The sequence below is a fragment of the Centroberyx gerrardi genome, chromosome 2 (genome assembly GCF_048128805.1).
Source record: "Centroberyx gerrardi isolate f3 chromosome 2, fCenGer3.hap1.cur.20231027, whole genome shotgun sequence".
NCBI classification, from domain to species: Eukaryota; Metazoa; Chordata; class Actinopteri; order Beryciformes; family Berycidae; genus Centroberyx; species Centroberyx gerrardi.
Genome location: NC_135998.1, coordinates 13,059,460 through 13,085,394, shown reverse-complemented (window position 1 = coordinate 13,085,394; position 25,935 = coordinate 13,059,460). Strand labels below are relative to the sequence as shown.

General features: G+C 41.1%; 1 protein-coding gene across 2 annotated transcripts in view; it reads left to right on the top strand.

Annotated features, from left to right (window-relative positions):
- The window catches only part of pnpla7a (patatin-like phospholipase domain containing 7a), a 33,476-nt gene extending 7,758 nt beyond the window's left edge, over positions 1–25,718 (top strand). For both annotated transcript variants that reach the window (XM_078287083.1, XM_071898686.2), the window contains exons 15-36: positions 509–664; positions 1,017–1,094; positions 1,468–1,673; positions 1,834–1,965; positions 2,179–2,302; positions 5,835–5,948; positions 6,681–6,747; positions 6,897–7,046; positions 8,001–8,064; positions 8,351–8,519; positions 10,676–10,858; positions 11,336–11,454; positions 14,289–14,445; positions 16,393–16,509; positions 16,725–16,794; positions 16,968–17,084; positions 18,627–18,775; positions 18,997–19,149; positions 19,502–19,621; positions 19,819–19,903; positions 22,169–22,284; positions 23,405–25,718. In XM_078287083.1, coding sequence (XP_078143209.1) covers positions 509–664; positions 1,017–1,094; positions 1,468–1,673; positions 1,834–1,965; positions 2,179–2,302; positions 5,835–5,948; positions 6,681–6,747; positions 6,897–7,046; positions 8,001–8,064; positions 8,351–8,519; positions 10,676–10,858; positions 11,336–11,454; positions 14,289–14,445; positions 16,393–16,509; positions 16,725–16,794; positions 16,968–17,084; positions 18,627–18,775; positions 18,997–19,149; positions 19,502–19,621; positions 19,819–19,903; positions 22,169–22,284; positions 23,405–23,554 — 2,796 coding nt within the window. In that variant the 3' untranslated portion in view covers positions 23,555–25,718. The remainder of the gene's footprint in view (positions 1–508; positions 665–1,016; positions 1,095–1,467; positions 1,674–1,833; positions 1,966–2,178; positions 2,303–5,834; positions 5,949–6,680; positions 6,748–6,896; positions 7,047–8,000; positions 8,065–8,350; positions 8,520–10,675; positions 10,859–11,335; positions 11,455–14,288; positions 14,446–16,392; positions 16,510–16,724; positions 16,795–16,967; positions 17,085–18,626; positions 18,776–18,996; positions 19,150–19,501; positions 19,622–19,818; positions 19,904–22,168; positions 22,285–23,404) is intronic.
- The last annotated feature ends 217 nt before the right edge of the window (positions 25,719–25,935 follow it).

The window sequence follows — 25,935 nt, the reverse complement described above, 5'->3', positions numbered from 1 at the left end:
CAAATACCTCGATATCTATAATGTGATGATATTTTGGGGATGAGTAATTGTGCTTTCATAAGATATTTAGACACAAGAAATGTTTTTAAATTAGTAATTATCATTAGTAATCAGTAATACAGTATGTAATCAGTAATAGGTAATGATGAGCAGGTAAAGCCAATCATTGTTCAATTTACTCAGCCAGAACAGGCTAATCAGTTCAGAAAATTTGATCACTTTACTGTAACACAGCCTTTAAGATATCTAGTCTCATATCACGATATCGATATTATACGATAAATGGCCCAGCCCTACTACCATTCTTTACATTGAATTGGAGGCTGGTTTTGTGGATGCGGTGCCATCTCCTCACTTCCATTTTGTTCCTGCAACCACGCATCACATCCATGATGCCATTCAGCTTGATGCTGTTGCTTTCGTATGCTGTTTGCTCATCCTGTCCTTCCTTATCTGTCTCTCTCTCTCTCTCTCTCTCTCTCTCTCTCTCTTAACCCTCCTCCTGTAGTCCATTCTGAAGAAGAGTGTGACAATGCAGCACACACCCTCCGCTGTGTTTCACTACACGGACAGTGGGGGGCGCTCTGATGCCGTCCACCCCAGCAAGGTCAGCGCTATCTTCCAGGCTGCTAAGAAGGACCTGCTGGGAATCATCCAGCTGCAGGTGAGAGAACAAGGTTGAGGAATAACTTTGATCACAAAAAAATGTAACTGTTATCACTATTCCTGGATGTTTCTTTATCCCTATTTTACACAGGTTTGACTGATTAGATGCAGGGTTAGAATTGTTTTTACAAGAGAAACTTTTATCAAATATATCAAATATAAACATTTATCATGCATATTGTGCAATGTGACATATGCATTTTATCCGAAAATAGTGTCACTAAACTGATATGGGAAATGATCACTGTTTGGGGCAGGTTTGAAACGTTTGGAGAATTTCTGTGATGATATAATTAGGTAAACGTTGGGAGTATTTATGCATCAACTAGTATGTGTGTTTTCCGTTGCAGGACCCCACTCTGCTGGAGGGCAGAGTGACCCTCCACCAGGTCAAAGCCGGTTCTGTGGTGGCTCGTCAGGGAGACCAGGTTAGAACAACTTACAAAAGTTAGAACAACAACTTTAAAAAAGTTCGAACAACAATTTAAAAAATGCAAGGCTTTGTGACATTTCCATAAAAAATTCAGTCTGCCTTGAAATGTTGTTTCACCAGTGTCCCAAAAGGTTGAGAACCACTGTCCCAGTACATTCTCAGAAAAGTGTAATTATAGGTTTGTGTTGTTTTGATAACCTCCCTGATGCATAAGGATTATTTGTAAAGAGACAGAGAAAAAAAATGAATCAATGAATTACACAGACAAATATGAGATGTGTTCCAACAGAACAATTTGGAGCTTGGCATTCACCATCAACCTGCCACATCTATGTTCCTCTCTCCCCTCTCTCCTCTTGGTGCCTCAGGAGGTGAGCATCCAGTTTGTGATTTCTGGCCTGCTGCATGTTCACCAGCGGATGATTGACCGCGAAGAGGAGACCTGTCTGTTTGTGACCCACCCCGGGGAGCTGGTGGGTCAGCTGGCCGTCCTGACTGGGGAGCCCCTCATCTTCTCTGTCCGAGCCCACCGAGACTGCAGCTTCCTCTCCATCTCCAAAACCCACTTCTATGAGTCAGTCGCACTATTGTGTACCCCATAGGCGTAGGATACATAGTCTTCATACACATATTTAGCTGTTTTTAAATTTGAATAGTTGGGATGAGTAATGAGGATGATGTGAATTTTCTTTGACTTTTCTTTCTGTGGGTCTGTGTGGGTGTTTGTCCCTCAGGATCATGCGTGTGGAGCCAACAGTAGTGCTGAATGTGGCTCACACAGTGGTGAGGAGGATGTCGTCCTTTGTCAGGCAGATAGACTTTGCTCTCGACTGGATGGCGGTGGAAGCTGGCAGGGCCGTTTACAGGTAGTCTACAGATGGCCTTTTTATGTCTTCTGCATTCTCTTTACTACATTCACTTAATTTTCTTCATTCATCTATTTGTATTTTTGGGACCAGTCAATAATTTTTAGATCCATTCCACACCAGTCAAGATGGAGGCAACTAAATTCTTTAATTAGGCTTGCTTCATTAGCTTATTTTTAAGATTTGCTGTTGAATTACGTGCGTCTCTCTCAGGCAGGGGGAGAAGTCCGACAGTACTTTCATAGTGCTGAGTGGTCGTCTGCGCTCTGTCATCATGAAGGAGGACGGCAAGAAGGAGCTGACAGGAGAGTACGGGCGCGGTGACCTTATTGGAGTGGTAAGGACTGTGATTTTTTTTGCGGGGCAAGATTTCTGTGTTTCAAATTTTTTATTCATTTTTGAGTTATACGTATAAATGATACAATATATTCTGAAGAGCATAGTGCGGATGAAATCTAGATCATGATGGTGATCTAGATCAGGGTTTACGCTAGACAATTTTTTTGCCGACCGACATGGCTGGTAAGATTTCAAGATTCCGGACAAGTACAACATTTACCAGACACATGTTTTAAATAGGCTAGAATCTAAATAGCATTATACAACAGGTAGTTCCGGTCGAGTAATTTGATAGGACAGTAGGCATTCCATGAGTGCAGATATACAGTAAAACAGCACTGGGACGTTTTACTATATGTATTACTCCGCTTTACAGGTGTTCTAATGTAAACAGTTTATGTGTTGCTTGGCAACACTTGGTAGTGGAATCCTGAGGGAACTGTTTTTGTTGGTGGAGACAAATAAAAGACAAAAATCATAATCTGTTGTCTCAAATTACCATTAGCCTACTCGATAAATAGCTTTGTTTATAGAACTGTTGTATAAAAGATGTATATCAGCACGGCGTGATTATATTTGGCACTTGGCCTGCAGCCTCATGCCTATGTGCTGATATAGAGTATAACAGCACTCCCTCTCGTGTGATATTGCTTAAATAAACAATACAAACCAAATGTAATGATCCAACAAATGCATTTTATTAACAGTCGAGTCAACAGAAAGGAAACTACATTTTTTGCGGGTCTGTTGGCTGTCAGCGATTGTACAAATCATTACAGGGAAAATAAAATAAAGATGGCTTGAGGGTGCTAGGTTGGGACAAGAACTAGGTCTACTTGTTCTGCATAATAAATTTCCTGAGTTGACTAAGGGCGTTCTCCTAAATATTCATGAGTGTAGTGGAAGGCTACAGGTCAGCATGGCCTGTGTTCAGTTTTTCTGTTAAAGTCGATTGTCAAACAAAAATTTTGAATTTTTTTTGAATATAGATATAATTATAGATTTAGATTTTGGATATGCATCAAGCGGATGAGGAAAATCATACATTTTCATTGCCAAGTTTACATATCATGGACTCAAACAACTATGTATTAAGTACTATAGCAGTACTTTATACATTGCTCACTATACCTATGCTCACTGTCAGAATGTACGGCACAAAAAACAGGTACTGACAACATACTCCTCACTGGCATACTGAAATACTAAAACTAAATAAAAATTCAACTAAATCTGAATATTTAGGAAAAATTTAAACAAGAATATGTGCAACCCAGCTAAAATGGAAATCAAATCATAGAAATACTTCACCTATAATTACTCTTATATGCTCGTGCATAAATGAACAAATCAATAAACAAACAAAAAACAAATAAAATAAATGAGCTAGCAGCCAGACAATTGAACCCCAGAGTTTAGCTTTAAAACTTACAGTTAATACCAGTAAAAGACTGAATTGCACCAAAACATCATATTTTTGAGAAGGTTTACTAATATTCATTTATCCAGAACATATCAAATAATTGAATGTATTTAGGACTGGAAAAAACGGTCTGGGGTTAATTTTGTTACAACTCCAAACACAATCAGATACAAGTCTGCACCAACACGTCCAGCTGGTCTGACTAAGGCTGTGTGGGTGTGCACACTACAGTTGTTTCTTTACTCATCTTGTTTGGTTTGATTTATTTTGAGCAAAAAGAAATACTGTATACATGTTAAAACATGGACACATATGCATACCTGTGCCGACAGGATAACACATGAAAGTGTTAAAATACTTTCTTCCCAATGTCGTCCTTGATCAGTATACAATTAATTAATAATGGGTACTAGTGCACTAGTGCTAGTGCTGTTTGTGTTTTTTTGGGTAGTCTAACCCTTTCTGGTACCCCTGACACCTTAGTTCATGCACAAAGTCACTTTGCTACATTCACCAACTTTCCTATTGGCTGATGTGGTCTGGTCTCTGCAATGATGCTTCTAATAATACCTGGGTTGATGGATGCTATGGTTACTGTTACCTGGGGGCGGGTAGCTGTAGTGTCTGTGATGGTGGGAAATGAGATGCTTATAAGGGTGGCTAGCACTCTGAGACATATTTAGCATCGCTGTGTTGACGTCATCATCACCTGGATGATGAGCTGGAGACATTTTATTTCTAGCTTTTTCTAACTTTAATGTCAGACTCTGAAATTCCTGAAAATAGCATAAAAAAGGCTCAGCATGTCATGGACTGGATGGATGAAGCAAATGAACAAATACCTAAAACCTTTTATGTTGGTGGGGTAATTTGTTTGCATCCTCAAGTGAAAATGTTGTACATCATGTTGTCATTTTGTGGATTGTTCTATAGGGCACTTTTTAATGCTTGGTTGCTTGAGCCTTTTGACCCTCTGTACACAGAGGGCTCACTGAGATCTATATGGCGCCAGGATTGACCAGATAACTAAGGAAAGGTTATGATTAAAAACCAGGGCGGTTTTGACTGCCAATTTACAGCTTGAGTGTCGTCAAGGTTAGAAATTTTCCATCCTATGCGAGTGGTTTTATGGCTGCAGCTGGCTGATGCGATGGAAGGAGCTTATCAGCAGGTCAGGGAAGGATATAATGAACACAGCATCATTGTCTTAGAGAACTTGTATTACACTCTTTTTGTTACTGTTTTTCTCTCTCTCAGACCTCTCTTCCTTTTAATAAATTGTCCTGTTGTTCTGCATCCTCCTTGACAAAAAACCCCAGACCTGAGTTTACAGTCTTTAAGGGAGCGTTCACACCAAGCATGTTTGGACCGGTTCAGTCGAACTCTGGAGCGTTTCCTCCTTTAGTTTGGGTCATTTGGCCAAGTGAGAACTTTTGAACTCGGGCGCGCACCAAATAACCGCATCGAGACTGCCTGAAAAAGCGGGTTTCAGTTCTCTTCCAAGCGAACTGTGGTGTTGGTTATTAGATGTGAGAACGGAAACCTACCAACTACAGGAAATTACCCCAAAACATATGATTTTATGAGTATGTTGTTCGTTGTTGGACCGTTGTTCCTTACAGTTTTAAGGGTATAAGGAGTTTTAAGGCTATAAGCCTAGCCTAACAAAATGAACTGAGGGCAAACCTCAGGCTGGACTGATGCTCATATTCAGCTTTTTCTTCATGTGTTCTTACCTAGTCTAAAGACCAGAGATGGTAAATTATGACAAAGAGCACACACAAGTCTATTGTTAAAGTTATAGGAACTGGATTTGGATTTGTTTTGACTCACCCAGGTGCGAAAATCTTTAATCACACGGGATGACGGGGTACCAAAACTCTGTCCAATAAACAAGCTACTTGTGAGTCTATGTGACTTTTGTTTACAAGCCCTGGTTCACTTGTATTTGGGCAGTGTGAACCTAAACGAACCAAATGAACTTTGAACTGTGAACTTTTCAACTATGGTTCGGACCAAAGAAAACGAACAGTAGGTGTGATCACGGCACGCTCTAACATTTTCCTGACCAAGCGAACAAAGTGATGTGTCCTCTGTTGCTCCCCAGGTAGAGGCCCTGACCCATCAGAACAGAGCCACCACAGTACATGCTGTACGAGACTCTGAGCTGGCCAAGCTACCAGAAGGAGCGCTGAGCTCCATCAAGAGGAAGTTCCCTCAGGTAAGCTGCACCTCAAGGAGACCGTGTTGATGTTGTCAGTAGCAAGACTGGAGACATTTCTCTTCAATCTAAAAAGAAAAGAAACCACAATTCAATTCTATTGATGGAGCCTGTATGTTCACTTATTTCCTTATACCTTTTCACTCCAAAAGCTTGTAAATGAATGAATTCCACTTTTTGAATTGATGACATAAAGTTGAGTGAACCTAGCCCATGCTGATGGGCAGTTTGATCAAATTGATCAACTAGTTGGACATTAATGTGGGTAAAGAGTTCCCATAATGCTTTCTATATTTTTTTTTCTCTTAAATTTATTGTATGCATTACATGTCTCTTGTGTTTTGTGTTTTGTTTTAATGAGGGGATGCTGTCCATTCTGATCCCTTCATACCAGTCCCTGATTATTATTACAAAGATCCCCCTTCTAAGTCTTCATGATGTTTTTTATGGTTTCATTTGTTAAAAATGTAATACATAGAGATCAATGCATCACACACACATTACATTTATTTTAAAAGGTAGGCAGAGGAAAGACAAATGAAATATGTTTCAATAGTGTCAATTTGCCTTCTTGGAATTCTACTAGCAAAGGATGCTTGATAGTAATTTTCACATGTTCAGTGGTGGGGGTGAGGGAGTGAAGCCTCTACCACTGCTGTGTGAATGGTAAGGAAACCGCAGCTGTCTGTCTGATGAGTAACACAGCCACTTTCTCTGTGTTGTGCGTCTCAGGTTGTCACCAGGTTGATCCACTTACTAGGGCAGAAGATCCTTCAACAGGTCAATGGCCCTCTGACAGGTGTGTGAGCGTCTGTGTGTGTGCTCCCTCGTCAATAGTGTTTGTTTTGAGCTTATCCTGTCCTGTGTTTTAGCTTATATTGTCCAAACAAGTGATTTTTTCCGTAACTTAATGTTGAATGGTAAGTACACACATATGCATGTCCCCAGCTCGCAGCCTGGCCCTCCACACCCCAGGCAGTAAGTGGGATGCAGGGAACCAAGCCTCCAACCTCTCCACTGTGACGGTGCTGCCTGTATCAGAGGAGGTCCCTCTCACCGCGTTCACCTTGGAGCTGCAGCATGCACTCATCGCCATTGGTAAAAAAAACAAAACACTTGCAGACACTCGACTCTCACTTTTTTGTGATGGCGTATTGATTCCAGAGGGGGAAATTTGTCTTTTCGTCTGCCACCTGGAGGTCAGAGCTCAGGGTCAAGGACACTTCAGCTGTACAGACAAATGGGGTTATGGGTAATTGAACGTGGAACCTTTACAGTTCCTGGATGGTCTCTCTAACCACCACCCTTCTGGTTGCATCAGACTCAGAGAATCTTCTTGTGCATCTGTCTGCAAAATGCATACTACACCTCCACACACACGCATACATCAGACACACCTCCTCAACAGACACAATTGTCCTATGTTTCTCTCCCCATATTATACAGACTCTCTCCTCTCACGTTGTCACATGCTTTCAAGGCTGTGTGACTCATTGATCAGCAGCCCCTCTCTTCTTTCCATGCCACAGCTAAAGTAGTGGGTAGGATGTGGCTGGTGTGACATTGTGTTTATAGGTACTCCCTGCTAAGATTTAACTACACTGGCTCTGCCCAGTAGATGAATTTATGATTTCCTATTTCCCCATGTCCTTGAACAAGCCGAACTGGGACTATGTCACCAGGACAGCTCTTCCCCCTGACTAGCGAGTTGTGTGTGTGTGTGTGTGTTTGTGTGGACTTTGAGTGTCTAGTGTCTGAAGTACACAGTCGATTCACATTCAATCTACACAATTAAGGAAGTAGGTTTTCATTATGACAAGAACATTTAAGGCTTTGTAGAGAGGAGTGACATTGACAGACTTGGTGTGTGTGTGTGTGTGTGTTGGAGGGGTTGGATTATTTTAAAAAGCTACCATTTTACCTCTCTTGAAAGTGAAAATAAAAGGAGTAGCACATTGAGTCAGGTAACCTGTCTAACTCTGGTGGGTTTAGTAATGTGCTTCTACTACAAACAGACTATCTACTATAACTGCTGTGGTCTTTCACATACAGGTCCCACTCTTCTACTGACCAGCGATAGTATCAAACAGCGCCTTGGAGCGGCTGCACTAGACAGGTAGGTTTTGTGACAGCTCAGAAACATATTTGCCTTCAGCGCACCCAAAAATAAATAATGATAAATAATAGTCTTGAACAAGCCTCGAATATCACATTTTAGAAGTCTGGTAATCTTTTCTTCTGTTTGTCTTGCTGCCTTTTGGTCCATTTTTTCCCTCTCTTTCTGTCTCACTCATTAAATTCAGTTCAAGTATGCTTAATTGGCACAGCAGCAAAATAGACCTACACTGTGCTGCCAGCTAAGCAACTCAGCCTGTCATTAACAGAACTCCTTTCTTCTCCAGTGTCCATGAGTACCGTCTGTCCAGCTGGCTGGGCCAACAGGAGGACATCCATCGTATCGTTCTCTATCAGACAGACTACACCCTGACCCCCTGGACTCAGCGCTGCATCCGTCAGGCCGACTGCATCATCATTGTGGGACTCGGGGAGCAGGACCCCGCAGTCGGGGAGGTGAGATGAGGGCAGGTGAGAGGTGGAAGAAGGAGGCAGCGAGGGGAGAGGAGAGGGGAGACAGGTGAATAACCTTCAAAGGTAGCCATGGATAACGGAACAAGCCCTAGGAGTCCAGTCTTTGTTTGAGGAGTTTGTCCTCTGAAGGTCTTCTGCAGCTGGAGTGTAATATGAGCATCAGCCTATTCCCTATTTTTCTGTGCAGAGAAATCATCATGAGTTTTTAACTGACTATAAGCTCTTGTTCATTCTGCACTATGTGAGTGTATGAGTTGCTTAGCATGCACAGATCTTGGCAGAGTAGGTTGATGTTTGATGTGGGATTAAGGTCAGTTGTGATCATTACGCCCTTGAATCATGTTTCTGCCCATGGGTTTAGCAGACTTAATGGTCACAACAGCTGTGAATGGTTTGTAATTTGACCCCGGGGCAGACGGGAGAAGCGAGAGAAGGGTGTACAGATGTTGTGAAAGAGAGTTGGGTAGGGAGGGAGGAACAAGGAGGGGGAAAGAGGTGCAAGTTCAACTGATGAAGCTGGAGGTAATTGCCTTTGCAGGGAAAAATGGGCATGGAGAAAGAAGAAGAATGTATTCACTTTCAACAGGAGATGGGGGGGGGGGGGGAGAAATGGAAAGATAGATCAATATTTGCTTAGACGCAGAATGAGTCATAGCTCTGGGTTGATTTTATCTTCCTAGGCACACACACACACACACACACACACACACACACACATTCTCACCTTGCTCAAACACTAAACCTTCAGTAGAGGACCTATTGACTGCAAGCAGAAATACGGTGGTGTGGGACTAGGTGGCAGATCGGACTAGTTAGCCTTTATTAGACTACTCTGAAGTTCAGGAAGCTGTGGTGATGAGATGAGATTCAGAACCATAAGATCTAACACTTCAGCAATTCTATGCTAGCATTCTTTAACTGTGGAGAGGAATGTCGTTCTTTTAGGAAATTGTTTAATTGAAGCAGTGTTTTTTTTCTGTGGCTTAACGGGGAGGATGTTTCACTGATACTGACAAGAGTTTAGAGTAAGAGACCAACCTGTATGAAAAATATATGCACCAATGTTTCCTTTACATACGTTTAGGTACGATGGCCACAGCTGGAAAATTTTACCCACAGCTATAAAAATGTGAATGAAATTCTGTCGTTACTGCTCAGCCTGCCCCCAAAAAATAACAATTACCATTGTAATTACAGCACAACTCTTCATGTATCATGGTATAAATATCAAAATAAGAGCGCTTCTGGAATTGATACTGGCATGGGCCCAAGAGCACCTGGATCTCAGAACCAAAACTACTCCCACCCCAGACATTTACAAAAAATTCAACAGGAAATACTGATGTACTCCTGAATGTACTCTATTGGGTCTTGGCCAATATAACACACAACATTCAGTTTCCTTGTACAAGTATCAGGGCATTGGTTGTATATATAATACAAGTATTATGCTAAATCCCTGGGTGAGCTGGACTTTGCCCCTGAACACTAACTCCTAAGCACATACAAGTGCTGACCTCTTGGGCGATAATTCAATATTATTGTTTATCGTCTTTCAGTGGAATCATATCGTGATGAAATGGTGATTTTGGGATATCGTGACACAATTCTGCTGTCTAAACTGATGATAACAAGCAAATTTTGTATGAGGTATGGTAGGAATATTATTTAAAAATGTCAGTTTTGTTTAACATCACACCTAACATGTCTAACCAGGTCTCTCTTGAAAAAGAGATTGCATCTCAATGAGACAACCTGGTAAAATAAAGGTTAAATAAAAACATCACCATTCAGTTCAATAGGATGAACATTCATTTGATTATTTTAACATGTAATTTTGCATACGTGAGCCATATTGTCATATATATCGATATAAAAAATTCTTATGATTATCATGATATCGCCCATCCCTACCTCTTGTTACTCCCTTAGTCATGCTGTTGACTTATCATTAGTCTCTAGTCGTCACAGATATCTAGTATTCCTCTTTCTGGGCTGATGCAAAATTGTTTTGTCAATTGGGCTTTCACTCAAAATCCTTAAACTCCATCTATGCATGCAGAACATAGGAGCCACTCAAAAGAAATTAAAGTGTATAAAACGTTCTAAAACAGCTCTGTTTGATGTCTTCCCTCTAGCTGGAGCGCATGTTGGAGGGAAGTGCAGTGCGTGCCCAGAAGCAGCTGGTGTTGTTGCACAGGGAGGACGGCCCCCCACCCAAAGGGACCGTGGACTGGCTCAATATGCGCAGCTGGATCTCCAGACACCTCCACCTCTCTTGTCCCCGTAGGGTGTTCTCCAAGAGGAGCCTGCCCAAACTGGTAGGCACGGAAAATATGACCACAGACAGTTACACGGAGAGACAGACACACATTAATGCCATATTTATTCTTTACATATTTATGCATTTTAACATTTTCTCAACATTCTCACATTTCTCATCTATCTCTAATCTCATGAATCAAAGCCCTTCTTCTCTCATCATTCTATTTCTCACCTCTCTCCCTTCATCTGAGTCATGTTGTTTTTCCTCTTTTCCTCTCATCTCTTTCTTCTCTCCTGTCATTCTTTTATTTTTTCCTCTTCATGCGGGTATTCCCCTCTCTACCTCTCATTTAATATTTTCTCCTGTTCCTATCTTGTCATTCCTTCTCTCCTTTCTCTCTTATTTCGTATCTCTGCTGTTTCTCTCATCCATTCAATCCTCCCTCATCTCAATTCTCATCCCTTTCGTTCCTCTCACCCGCTCATTCCTTCTCTGTATTTTTATTACAATCCTTGTCTTTCCTCTTCCTCAGAGGGAGATGTATCAGCGCGTGTTCCAGAAGCCAGCAGACCGCCACTCGGACTTCTCCCGTCTGGCTCGGGTCCTCACCGGAAACGCTATTGCCCTCATCCTGGGTGGAGGAGGGGCCAGGTAACACCCCCCCCCCACACACACACACACACACCCCAACCCCACATTTTAGTCATATTCTTAAACAAAAAAATCCACCATAAAATCCCTGTTTAGTGTTGTATTTCTCTTATTCCCATGGACAAATGTAGACAACATGACATCACATTGACCAACATGACCCCTGTGCCGTTAAATACACAGAAGGCTGCATGTGTGAAAGGGGCTTTTGAGTAAGGGGCAAGGCCACTAACACTATTGGTCTCTCCACCTACACATACAATCAACAGCTGAATGATCACACTTTAAAGCTACTTATATGCCCTTACGCCCTCCTTTAATTGAAAGGAACAAGTTCACGTCCCCTTCTTTCTGGCTTGTCGAAAGTCATTCAGGGAAACATAGGAAATCACTAACTGAAGGGCAACTGGACAAGGCAGATTGAAGGAAAGCGGGTACACCAGAAAAGTAAATTGCAGCACTTAATCTCACAGTGTAAGAGTATTTGAGGGAGGATTTTTCCTTTTAAAGACTCCATCAAGAGAAAAGTGACTCATGAGTAGTTAATTGATGCTTTTAACCATAAGGTGCTCTAAGGAAACGGAAGCTAAAAAATTTATAATTATTCTGTATAGGAGAAATTTGTGCTGTAAGAAGTCAAAAAATAATTTCTTCCATTCCTGTAAACTCTCTCTGAAGCGTAGCTTACTCATCTAGCCTTAGTAGTATAATATTTTGACTGATATCTCTTAGGCTCGCAGGGGATTTATCAGTCAAATTTGTAGGTCGGCATTTACACTTCAGCCTTGTTCCTGCGCCAAAGCTCTCGCTCGCCGCCTCTCGAGCAGCTACGCGTGCGGGACAGAGTATCCCCAAAAAGAGGTGTTCCCTGACATCTCCATGTCTGCTCTGGAGAAAAGGTGGTGTAAGTACAGCGACTACTGGGTGTTTTTGATTAGCCTTGTGTACAATGCCCACTATAAAGACAACAGCTTCATTTTATTTAGCCCAACTGATAGTGTATTCAACCCAGGCAACATCTAAGGCCTCAAAACATTTCCAAATTATAGCACCTGATATTGAAATCAATATCTATTTAATCTACGCTGTGTTTGTCTTTAGGCCTATAGCATTTTCAATCTTGAAATTAAGCAGAAGTGCTTCTCTTAAAGGGAATGTGACTATGAGGGATAATTTAAATATTGTCCCAACTAGGAGCTACACACCTGTGTGGCACAAGTCAGAATATGAGTATCCCGTCGTTTTTGTCTTGGCTGAAAGCTGCAGGCACATGACTTGTATTTGCTAACTCTGAATCGGAGCCTCAGTGACCTCGAGGTGCTGTGCTGAGGACTCATTTTCAGTGTAATTTGTATACTAAGTTCTGTTGGTCTGTTGTGATTAGCATGCTAGTGGTTTCAAAAAATACTCAATGATCCCAGTAGGTTTCAGCAGGTATGGTGATATAATCTGTTTGATTATAGCCATATTCCATCACTGCTTGTGTTTTTATTATTACTAGTGTAAAAACTGGATAATCAGTCACTGCCATTTAGTATTTAACCAGCATTTGTCACCAACGCATCGCATACTCCCACTGCTCGCCTTGTGAAACACCAACCTATATACAGTATATATTTACTTTATTATTATTATCTACCAGACCCACCCACTGAGCTCTGATTTCTGTTTCATGGGGTCTTTAAATTTAATAGGATAAGGAATTTGGATAGGAAGCAAAAGCTAGTCAAGGTGTGAGCCTAGTCCTAGACAAAAAAAAAATTCATTGAAAAAAAACATTGAAAATTGAAATTGGAAAAAAAACCAACTTACACTTACAAAGTAATACTGTCTCTAATGTCTTACTTACTTATGTATTATTTAATTTGCCCTCCACATATACTGCTCCCTGCCCCATGACCAAAGACCTTCATAACTACCCCCTCACCATGATTATCATAATTTTTGAGCTTGAGCCTTGTTCATCTCCTCATAACCCTTATTATCCTTTAAATTTTTAGCCCCATAAGCAGAAGTCTTTGACAGAAGTCAGTGAAATGGAAAGTTCCAAGAAAGATTATTTTACATTCGAGTGAATAGGCTACTTTTCTTTTCTGCCACTTTTTCCTCTATCTTATTTTTCTCGTTTGTTTCACCTTTTCTGTTTGTCTGTCCTCTTTTTCGTGTTCAGGATGCTTCAAGGTTGGTTCTCCTTGCCTCTCTCTTTATCTTGATTGCTTTTTAACCAGAACTGTTTGCACAAGCCATTTTCCTTGTGGAATCACAGTTTTGTTGTTGACATTCTTCTCAAAACATTCTCAAACATACTGTAGACATTGCAAGTAATCTAAAACAATATCAGTGATAATTGGAATTACAATGAATAATCATATATGCATACAATATATTTTACTTCATAATGAAATTGCTTATGAAAAACATGAATACAGGAAATGTTGGGAGTATTAGGGGGCATTGCACCCTTTTTATTTTTTTTTAATTTAAGTTCCTTCCAGCCTTTTCTGTGTGCACTCCAATTCCACGGTAGAGAAACTTCGCCATCACTAAATTCAGATGTCCCCTAATGATTTTGTTTTGCAAATCGCAGTGGCAGCCGCTAATGAGTGTCAGAGCATCATCACAATTCAGATTCCTTCGACCTCAACTGTACTGCTGTCTGAGTACACCCGTGTCAGTCTGTGCCCGTCTGTGCATGTGGTATGACTACGAAGAAATCGGCATGAAAACAATTCAGTCTCTCTCTCTCTTTCCCCTCCTCTCTCTGCATGTCTCTCTCTTGCCCTCCTCTTTCTCCGTGTTTATTTATCCTCCCTCCCTCCCTCCCTCCCTCCCAGGGGCTGTTCTCAGGTGGGGATACTGCGTGCGCTCAGCGAGGCAGGCATCCCAGTGGACCTTGTTGGCGGCACCTCTATAGGATCCCTCATGGGGGCGCTATACGCTGAGGACCGCAGCCACAGCCGCATGAGGATGAGGGCCAGAGAGTGGGCAATGGTGAGTCAAAGAGGCAACCAGTACTTGTAAACACACTATGTATTTAATGCTGATACTAGTTATGCAATAATACCATTTCTTCAACATTCACATTTAGGCTGGGAACTAGGGCTGGACAATTAATCGAAATTTTATCGAAATCGCAATATGGCCTACTGCAATTTTCAAATCGCAGGAGGCGCAATATTTACACTACACAGCTGAACAGAAATTAGACATCACACACTTAAACACTACCAATGTTTGGATTGGCAGTTGCATTTGGGGATCATTCACTGCCCAAGTTCTAATGCCACGTAACCCTCCAGTATCGTAAAAACATGAGCTCTCATGCTACAACACCACAAACAAACATGGAAGGTGGAGCATTTTTCTTTCCACACTTGCTGTATTTTTCTCAACTTTCATTGGGTGTTGCTGGATTTGATGCTGTATAGTGGTGGATTGATGAAGTTTCCAAATTCAATAAGGGCACTTAGGTCGTCAGTTTTAATTTGGTCTTTCTAAGGAGTTGTATCCTCTTGTAATCACTGGTGTTTGATCATCATTGACTTGGCACACTACTCACATAACCACAAGGAGGTTTATTGAAGATGTCAACGTTATAGGTTCTTGTCCAAGCAAAGCAAAAGTTTATTTTTTGTCCAAATAAAATTGTTGTCCAATTAATTGAGTTCTTTTAGGGGGAGGATATTGGACTAGCCAGATCAGTATCTTCTTTCAAATGTTCTCTTAAAACACTTTTTCGACTTGCCTTTCCTAATTGAGGTCCTTGCTCCACACCTTCCAAGGAATTATCTGACCTTGAATATTTGCATCAGTAGTGATTTTCAGCATGTTATGCTCTTATTATATAATTATTATTATATTGCTTCAAGGTTTGTTGGTTTATGTCAATCGAACGTATGTTGCTGTCATTTCACTGTCTTTGGCCTTTTCTTGTTTTATTTTGTTAATGTAAAGCACAGAGCCACCAGCCAGACTGTTTTCCTTTGTTTCATTTTACTTTAGTGCTGTGTTACTTAAGAAGAAGCTAAGCAAGGGAACCTGATCGTTGTAATACAATCCCAAGGCCACCCAACCCCTTCTAATGGGATAGACCTCTACTATTCTCCATTGTAGTCCCTTTTACCCCAGGCAGTGTCCTGGTGGTGGGACACACTTACCTAACTAACCCTTCCAAATTTGTTTCTCTCCAAGCATCCTCAGCTTCATCACAGGGTAGTTTCTCAAAAACTGTTTCATTAGATGGTACACAGATTAAATCATCACCATAGTAACTATAGAATTATTAACATTATCATTTTACAAAGAAATGGTATATGCATAATTAACATTTTATAAGGGAAATTATTAGATGTAGCAAATAGCTGCCTTTATTTAAAAAAAAAAAGGTGTAAATGTTTTCATTTACACAAAGTATTAAAAAGAAATCTTGTTTGGTATTGGTATCAAATTCAAAGTACCGATATTGTAATAAAATTTCCATTTCCAAACTATGCCAAGTCCTAGCCCCAAGCGATGTCATCTGTCAGAAGAACAAGAACACTGTTCGCTTGGTTTAAATGTTTGGATTTTTTCCAGGGAGTGAATGTGTGTGTTGTCAACACTTTTCAAATTACTAGGAAAAGGGTTTAGTTCAGTCTCAGAATGAAACTTCCTCCACACAGCTGAATAGACATACTCATGTGAATTGGAGGTGTCACTTGGCCAATCACCAAAACCAGGAGGAGGCATAACGGGTTACAAAAACATTTATATACAGACAAAAACCGAAAATCAAAATGCCCAGAGCTAGTAGATTTTCTTCTCCACCTAAACTAACCACTTCTTTTTTTAAGCATGAGTTCTCATTTGCAGCTGAGAAACAGGAGATGGGGGATCTCGCTGTCATGTCTAGAGGAAAGAAAACTTTCTGACCTTACTCTTTACTTACTTTCCCTGTAGGAGATGACATCGGTGTTTAAGAAGGTTCTGGATTTGACCTATCCAGTCACTTCCATGTTCTCCGGTGCTGCCTTCAACTCAAGCATCAGCAACGTCTTCAAGGGCAAACAGATAGAGGTGAGCAAGAGCGGGGTCAGTACCTCATGATAGTTTTAAAAGCCCCAATCATTAGCGTCAGAATTTAAATGGGGGCTAATGAAGAGGGCACAGAGATGGCAGTCAACTAGTTTTAGCAGGTTAGCATCCAAAAATGTCTAGCGGTGGTACAGGCGAAGTATGTTTATCATATATATGCTGATCTGTTATATTGATGTAACCTGCTGTGTATGCAGGACCTTTGGATCCCGTATTTCAACATTACCACAGATATCACCGCCTCCGCCATGAGAGTACACACTGATGGTAGGTATATGAATGTTACTGTCCTCTTTCCCTCATCTATTAGACGATTAGTACCTCCTCAGCTGATTTAATGATAGGTTTCATTTTCTTTTGATTCAGTTCAACTGCTTTCAATTTAATACAAAGTGCTTTATGGGCATAAAACTTAAATAGCTGTCTCTTTCCTGTGTGAGGTTCTCTGTGGCGGTATGTGCGTGCCAGCATGTCTCTGTCTGGGTATCTGCCTCCTCTCTGTGACCCTAAAGATGGACACCTGCTGATGGATGGAGGCTACATCAACAACCTGCCAGGTTTCATTGCATTATTTCTTTTCAATTTTTAATACTTCATACATCTCAACATTCTTGCTTCTCATTGCCATGCCATACTTGCTTATGTATGTTTTGATGTTACTTGATCAGTCATTGATTTCGGCTTAAATCCATTGATTAATTTGATGTTTTAGTTTAGTTATATATAGTTATATTGATAGATCCGAAATAGGTAAGATGCATGGGACATTAAGACCATCCAAGGGCAAAAAGTTAGAGCAGTCATGATTGAATTACAGAACTGACTGAGGCAAAGAACACGGTATGGAAGTATTCTAGTTTCCTGAATGAAAGACTTACTACATAAAAACTGGATCCAGATGGACTCTGGTTTAAAAGGCTTTTTGTTTGCATTTTGTTTTCTTAAACAAGACAGAAGCATAATCAGATCCAAGCAGAGGAGGAGAATAGGAGAGAGTGTGATGTGATTTAGGAGGGAAAGGAAGTTATTTTACAGAGAGACAAGAGTTTCTTAATGAGTTGATAAGGATTGACTCCTTATCTCCTCCTGCTGTCCTTACTGGGGTGGGAAGTTGGCTCTCCATTGCCAGGAGGGAGGAGAGTCAAGTTTAGGTGGATCAATGGCCAGGTTGGTGCAAGGAGGGGAGAGCTAAGTGCCAGGCTGGACCGCTGCCTGTAGGTATGGAGGTGCAGCTCCTTTAGTAGCCTTGTGAAATTAGTCAGTGACCCTGAGGAGGAATGAGGAGTCTCATTTGGTGAATGTTGTAAACCTGCAGTTCCAAGTTGTAGCTTCAGTGTGGGCGTTGCATGACATTGGTTTGTCTAGGATCATAGAGTCTGGGTAGGAGTCACTGTGCTGTTGTCAGTGGTTATGGAGAGGTCTTGCAGAGGTCAGGATTCTCCACAGCAGAAGAGCAGCAACATTTTCTGATGGTTGAGTTTGAGGTGGTGGGCAGACAACTGGAGATGTCGGTTAAGCAAGTAGGGACATGCACCTCAGCCTGTGTGTCAGAGGAAAGAAAAGTAGAGCTGAGTGTCATCAGCACAGCGATAATAAGCATATTTGGAATGAATTTATTGACAATCAGATTGCTTGGTTGTATAATTTCCTATCAATGCAGAGCTTTGTAATAGTTCTGGCATTAAATTAGTTACTAGAGCAAAGGAAAGCTCTTATAAAAGATGACTAGACCATTTCTTTGGTAAGATGCATTAGTAGGCTAATACACAATGAGATATTCTGTAATCAAAAACAAAAATAAGTACACTCTACTGAGGCAAACACCTCCTCTTTGCTCTTTGTTACCTCTGTGGTTTTACTTCTCAATAACCGTTTGTTTTGTGTTTTCCCTTGTCAATGATCAAAATATGACTGATGTACACTGTAACTTCCTGATCTATGAGTGAGACATAAATATCACACCTTCTCTAAGCTCGGGGCCCGGTGGGCTACGATGCCTGCCATGTACATACGATTCATCGTTTTGCATCCAGCTCAAAGCAATCATCAAGTCATCTCCTGTCCCACCTTTCTTCCTGCGTTTCCCCATATGCTCCCAGCTGATGTGGCACGCTCCATGGGAGCCAAAGTGGTGATAGCTATTGATGTGGGTAGCCAGGATGAAACCAACCTCACCAATTATGGCGACTCACTCTCAGGCTGGTGGCTGCTATGGAAACGCCTCAACCCTCTGGCTGAGAAAGTCAAGGTAAAGGATGAGATGGAATGGAATAAAAAAAAAGATACAACATGTGGCGTGAGGATGTGTTTTGATAATAAATGGATCATTTTATGAATACCAATGAGGGGATATTTTGGGGATGTTTTTCAGTGATGCATCTGTTAATCTCTACACTCAAAATATTTTGCTGATTTTCACCAATATGTAGTGATGATGTATTTCAGTACTGGTTTGGCCTGTGCTCTTAGGTGTTGAACATGGCAGAGATCCAGACACGGCTGGCCTATGTGTGCTGTGTCAGGCAGCTGGAGTCGGTGAAGAGCAGCGACTACTGCGAGTACATCAGACCTCCCATTGACAGATACCGCACACTGGAGTTTGGAAAGTTTGATGAGATTGCTGTAAGTATGAGAATGGCATAGTGTCGTCTTGTGATTCTGATTTCTGTATTGTTTACTCTCAGATTCTGGTCTTTGCCTTGGCTGTAGTCTATTATTTGTTTCACTCTTGGTTTTACCCTGGGTCATGAGTAATCATAAAACATATATTTGAACTCAGTAACAAATCTCAGACAAAATGCCACAAAGGTTATGTAAATAATTTTAGAATTATTTCTGAGCAGCTTTTCTCCTTTGTTTGATCTTTGTTCCCGTGTATCAGCTTGGTGGTCAGCTTTTGGCCATCAGCAAAGAAAATATTGATATGATAATATTGATACGTGTTCGTTTCTGTGTGTTCGCCCATGTGATGCAGGAGGTGGGCTACCAGCATGGCAAGACTGTATTTGACGTGTGGGGTCGCAGTGGAGTGGTGGACAAAATGTTAAAGGACAGACACCAGGAGGAGTTCCACAACACCCAAAGCAACAGCAATGTAAGGATGGAGGGAAGAAAGAAAACATGGGAGTTGTGTAGAATATGAAAGGAAAACCACAAGGGAGAAATAATTCCTTGGGTATTTTATGCTGCATAGATGTAAATGCCCTCCTACTATTTGTTGGTCTAGTCTAATTGTGTGTGTGTGTGTGTGTGTGTGTGTGTGTGTGTGTGTGTGTGTGTGTGTCCTTTCAGATGGTGACATGTCCCAATGCTTCCTTCACTGACCTGGCAGAGATTGTGTCTCGCATCGAGCCTGTCAAACCTGCTCTGGTGGATGGTAAAATTTTCACACACAGAGACACACCACGCTCTCACTCTCATCCACGCCCTTGCTCATGCTCTCGCTGTTATTTTTGTCACTATTGGAGTCTCAAAGCAATGAAGGGTAAAGACTGTTTCATAGTTCTGTCGTAGTGTCTGCCGTTGCTACGTCGTAGCCAGCATTTCTAGTTCTACGTTGGTGATTGTGCGCGTAGACCACCGAAACGCTAGGCGGCAGTGGCGTGCTTTGTTAACGTGGAAGTAATAACAACAGAAGTAGTAGTGTTTACATTCTCTGAGACCCATGTTCTGGGATATTTCTCGCCACATATTCAGTGACATCTGGTTGTCTTGATTATTTATTATTAGATGTTGTACAAATGAATATATTTGCAAACCTCCTCAGCTAGTCTCTCTTTGATCTGCTCCATGTTGTCTTCGCTATCGGCGGACGTTAACCGGATACAGGGTATGAGGAAATATGTAGCGGGCCAATCACAGTTCTTCTTCTTGACCTGCGGTGTAGCTACGGCGACACTTTGACGCAGACGTATAAAATAGCCTTAACTACACCTTGGCTTTAAGGGATATAATGATTATCCAATTTGAATCGGAGAGGATGGGCCAGCTGTGCAAGACACAGCTGTACCGATTCAAGCAAACTGGATTGGTTGAAAGCTGGGGGAGGATTAGTTTGACATGCAAAATCATGAATATTGATTTTTCTATTAATGTTTCTTTTTTGCATCTTTCCTTCTCACTCCATGTCACACTTTGCAACAATCAACCCCCTCCCTTTGTGGATGTGATTTTAGCTTATGCTGCATTCATGTGATGTGGGAATAAATGTCGGAATGACTCGATGGCTCAAAGCAATGTTCATGCATTCAGACCCGCTTGAAGCTGTAAATACTATAATTGCAGTTCTCTCTAGACTCTGGGTGCTCAATAATTATTCTAAGCTTTTTTACACTTAACCCACACGCAGTTAGTGAGTGATACATTTGAGTTTGTGTTCTACAGCAAGCCAAAGATTGCAAAGTCACCATAAACAAACAAAATAAGTAGTTGTGTCCTGCCTGGCATAAGTAAAGTCTGCCTTCCTCTTCATGGCACAGAATTGAATCATGTCAGATTCGATAAAAAATGAATGCACTCAATCAACCTGCTCAAAGATACAGTATATTTCCTGTATTGAATCGCTAACTAGACGTCCAGATTCATATTGACTCAATCTAATAAGGAGAGATCGCTATACTCTGTGATATATTTTACACTGATGTGATTTGACTGCAGTTGTAGAGAAATGAATGTTGAGAAGGCTTTCTGTTTCCTTCTGCTCAGCTAGCTGTTACTGGAGGAGCTGAATAATTATATTGAGATTAATTACAAAGCTGCAGTTCTGCTCCTACATTTACACGTGTGCGCTCACACACACACACACACACACACACACACCTTCTGAAAATACCTTCTGAATGGCTGGCATTCTGCCTCCTCACTTCTAGTGTCTTGGAGAAGGTACGCTAATACTGAACCTCCTCCCTGTTTGTCTTTTTCTTTGCTTGCTCTTTTTTGTTTTTGTTTGGGTTCTCTATGAGATGGGCTTGTGTTTTTTTTCTGTCAAACTCTATTAGCAAGTAAATCTGTTTCACAGAGAGGAGGCAATGGATTGCTAAATCCCCATTGCAGATATTTTTTATCATATCAATTATGTATATTTACGTCTAAACACGCTGGTTGAGACATGCTGATGGAAATGCAAGTACATGCTAATGGAAAGTAGGATCTTTGCAACTTGTTTATCTGGCTTCAATGTTTCTAATCAAATAGAAACACTTTGCAGATTCAAATTACATCTAGAAACCATGTGTAGGTGCAGCCTACTGTCTACTGAAATTATCGTAAACAAAGCCAGACGTTGGGTGAAAGTGGTGCTTTCACTCCAATTCCGGATTGGGTGTTAAGTGATGATTGATGTGCTGTTATAGTCCTTGTGATGATGTTTTAACACGTTGCTTGTACTAAGACATCTCCATCCTCCCCTTTCTTCCTCGTCTGTCTGTTTATACCCGTTTCTCATTCATCACTCATCAAATCCCCATTCAACTTCTCACAACCTCCCACATCCTCATCCCATTCCCTCACTGACTCACTCCTTCACCTGCCTACCCACTTTCATCCTTCACCTCTTCTACACTCCACCTATTCCCTCTCATTCACCCACCGTCTTCCTGTTGCACTTCTCTCTTTCCGGTCCTCCACCCCTTCCCTCCATCAGAGGAGTCAGACTACCACACTGACTATGAGGAGGAGGCAGTGGAGAGTGCTTTGTCTGACATGGAGCTGTACAATCACTATGGAGAGCACACTGAGGGAGAGGAGACTGCTGACACGGTGCGAACCTCTGGTCTTAAGGGTGGACTCATACTACTGGATTTCTTGTACTAATTAAGCTCTTAAATCAGCCACATTTAGGAGGTTATTTAGGCCTCAGGGTAAAGTGTAACTGTGATTTCTGCCATAATGTAAATTTGCCTGGTACAGCCTCATTTGGGTTTAGTCTAGTTCTTGTAGTGTGCCTCCACCCTTTGTCAGTATTTTTACTTTTCATTTTTACTCTGCACTCATCACATTACAGGTTACATTTTCACAACTTTTGCGACACTCATAAAAGTCCAAGTTCAAAAGTTGCAGAGTTATTTTGGCTGCTCTGATCCAGACTGATTTAGAGTGTAACAGTAGAATAAGTTTAATTTTCTAGATCACCAACATTACAAGCAGTCAGTATTAAGGAGTAACAGTGTGAGAGGCACAGTAAGTGTAGCAAACCTAGATGAGGAAAGCAAAGTTCAATATGTTGCTTTGGGTAAAGTAGGTCAATACAGATTGGAGCAGCTGCAGTTCTTGACACAACAGTTGAACACCCCTGGGTTAATCAAGGCCACGATGTTGGAATAAAAACAAATTGTCATTTGAGTGATTGCAATACATGAGGCTGTTTAGTGAGATGCTAAAAGGAAATACAATCAGCACTCCTTTTTAGAGTTCTGATTGGATTTCTTCATCAGCAGTTACATTTCAGTTTAAAGGCAGCATATTAAGGTTTTTACATTAACATATTCCTGTCAAATGAGAGGTGACTGTGCATTTCAAGAAAAGAAAAACACAGGACTGATTGAACTTTTACAATCATGATTTCATTTTGAACAAATGGGGAATTAATTCGACAATTAAGTAAAGAATCTCCAGCAGAGTGGTAAATGATTCTTTATAATTAACAGAAAGGGAAGAAAATGACTTATGCCAACAGAAAGCAGCTGATATGAGTGCAGGCGCCACAAGAAACATAGAACTAATGATTGTCGGAACATTTCATTTGATGATGATCCATTCAGTGAAAATCCTAAAAGTTGAATTTTTAACCATTTTCTCTATAATTTGATGAATTGTGTATGCTATAATTTGATGAACTGCAATTTTAGCATGGAGACTTAGTCTTGTTTCTGGTCCTCAGGATGAAGAGCTAGAGGTGAGACGTGTGCACCGTATTCCTCCCCTCAACAGCCACCTCTCAAACTCCCATGATGCCCCTGACAGTCCACTGGACTTGCCCACTCCCACGCTTCAGTTCCCGGAGGCCCTCTCAAAACAGTCCAGCAAGTAAAGACCCACCCAATGAACTCTGCCATCACAGTTTAACCTGCCTGTCAGGCTCTCTTAGCCACGCTTTGCCTTCCAGTCTGTCCCACATGACTCGGCCTACAAGGCTATTTTCTCATCCTGCCCTTAAGACTGTCACAGTGACTCTGATTACCATTCTGCCCTATATTACTTGGCCTCGTTGGCTGTGTGACTGACATGACAAATGGAAAGTCCCTTCAACAACCGAATACAGGCAGCTACTGTCAAACCGCCACAAGTGCTATGCATTCCTAGTCTATACCAGTGCAGCTGCAAGTCTACCGATTTCTCACATTGAGATGGTGAAGACTGAAGACTGTTCCCTGTTCCTTTACATGAGTCATACCAGTCCAGTGGGAGATAGGAGATAGAGGTGGAGGCAAAGGAGTATTTAACAGAATATCAGGGGCACCTCCTATTTCCATGAAATAGAATTTATTAGATTGATTACACTTATTAAATCCACTTCAATCATGAAGAGATGCTGGAGCTGAAGAGTAGAAGACAGATTTAGGGATTTTTAAGCTGGCTTTGAGATAGTTGAGACATAGACTGAGTAAAAGCCAGTGCAACTCAATATTAGACAGGTGGTGATAATATTTTGTACTTTCAGTGTATGTAATAGAACTGTGTGCACATGAACACTCCTGCAACAGAGATGCTCCCACAAACACATACTGTTCATGCCTGGCAAACGAGATAGATTTTTTAAAAAGAGAGAGAAAAGCAAGCGGCACACTTTGTGGTCATGGCTGTCGGCACAGTTTTGTCATGCCCCATGCGCCAGGCACATAGAGGGAAGCAGTCACTGCAAGCCACTTCAAAGCACTAGTTTTCCTCTGGGGTGGCGAGAGAGTCTTCTCCCCATCTGTTTTCTGGCTTGGATCTGTCAGACACAGACTGAGCAGCAGACAGTGCAGATCTGCTTGGTGAACTCTAAGCTCTAGATGCCTCTGTACAATTTATTCATGGGGGCAATTTGAGGCAGCTGGTCAATTATTCACAAGAGCCATGTTGTAACACACATGATTTAGCTAAAGAATCGTTAAGACTTATAGGCTTATCATATGTTTTTCAGTGATTTGGATCAGATTTTTTAGTTGCTTTCTAAACCGAAAAGAAAAAGTCAATTTCCTTTTGGTTTTTGCATGTGTAGACTGCCATTGAAAATATCAGATTTTAGTAACATACATATATTGTAGAGAAAAAAAAGAAAATAAATAAATAATAAAGTCTTGTAAATAATATTTGAACCATGAATGTAAACACAGCCTAAGCTCCAGATGCTATTATAGCATTTATGCACAAGCATAATCCAAGACAGCTGGACAATCATTCCAGAAGCGCATTGCAATGCACGATTGGACTAATGGATCGTTATATAGCTTGGATTAACTTGTCTCTCTGTATTACACTATATCCTTTTTATAGGCTAACTTACACATAATTATGCCAATCAATGCAAGTCTTTATATATACGTTTTTTTTTCCCACTAGACAGTGTACCTTGTGTGCCTCAAGTGCTGCAGTGTGTGAAACAGTGGCCTTAACTCAGCTAATATTGATGCTGTAATACCCATAGCCTTACCTGTGTAGACAATGAAAAATCCCTGTGGTAAATAGTATGGAGATCCCATATGGTTTTGTATAAGTGGAGTTGGGACGCAGAATGTGTGAGTAAGTAAGAAAAGGTCGCTAGTTACCAACTGAGGCTGTAGTGTTTACTGAACTGTGGAAGAAATGTTTAATGTTTGACCAGTGTTTGTAGTTTTGGGTAGCACCCAACAACCAAGCACAATGAATTAATGGAGTCTGGCAGAATGAATGAGTATTTTGCTACTTTATTAAATGGGAGGTGGCAATGGATGAAGTGCTTACGTAATGTATGGAACTGTGCCAGAACTGAATGTAACAAAGCCTTAGCTGACCCCTGCAGAACGAGAACCACTCCTTCAGACACTGTGCCTTCACTGGCATGTTTTTACAGATTAGTTTAGCATGGAAAACAAAGTTTACCAATATGCCTGTATAACATCTATTAACTGTCTATATTTATGTTATTTGATAAATACTGTTTTTTGATAATCCACTGTTACTAATAAACCACTGTTGGTTGTTGTAGTTGTTGTAGTCTGTGTGCCTTTCATTTTTCGAAATTGCCATCTGTCTTTTCTGTTTGCTGTGAAGTAGAAATGTTCTTAGTCGACTTTCTGAATAAGAGAAAGGATAAAGCCATTAACAAAGAGATTTGTGTTTGCTTTTTTTATTTAGTCTTACTTCATCAGCTAGTGGAAAATGACATGCGGAGCTCTGGCAGAGCTTGGACTGGCATTGAGGAGTGAGTAATGACACTTCAAGCTGGAG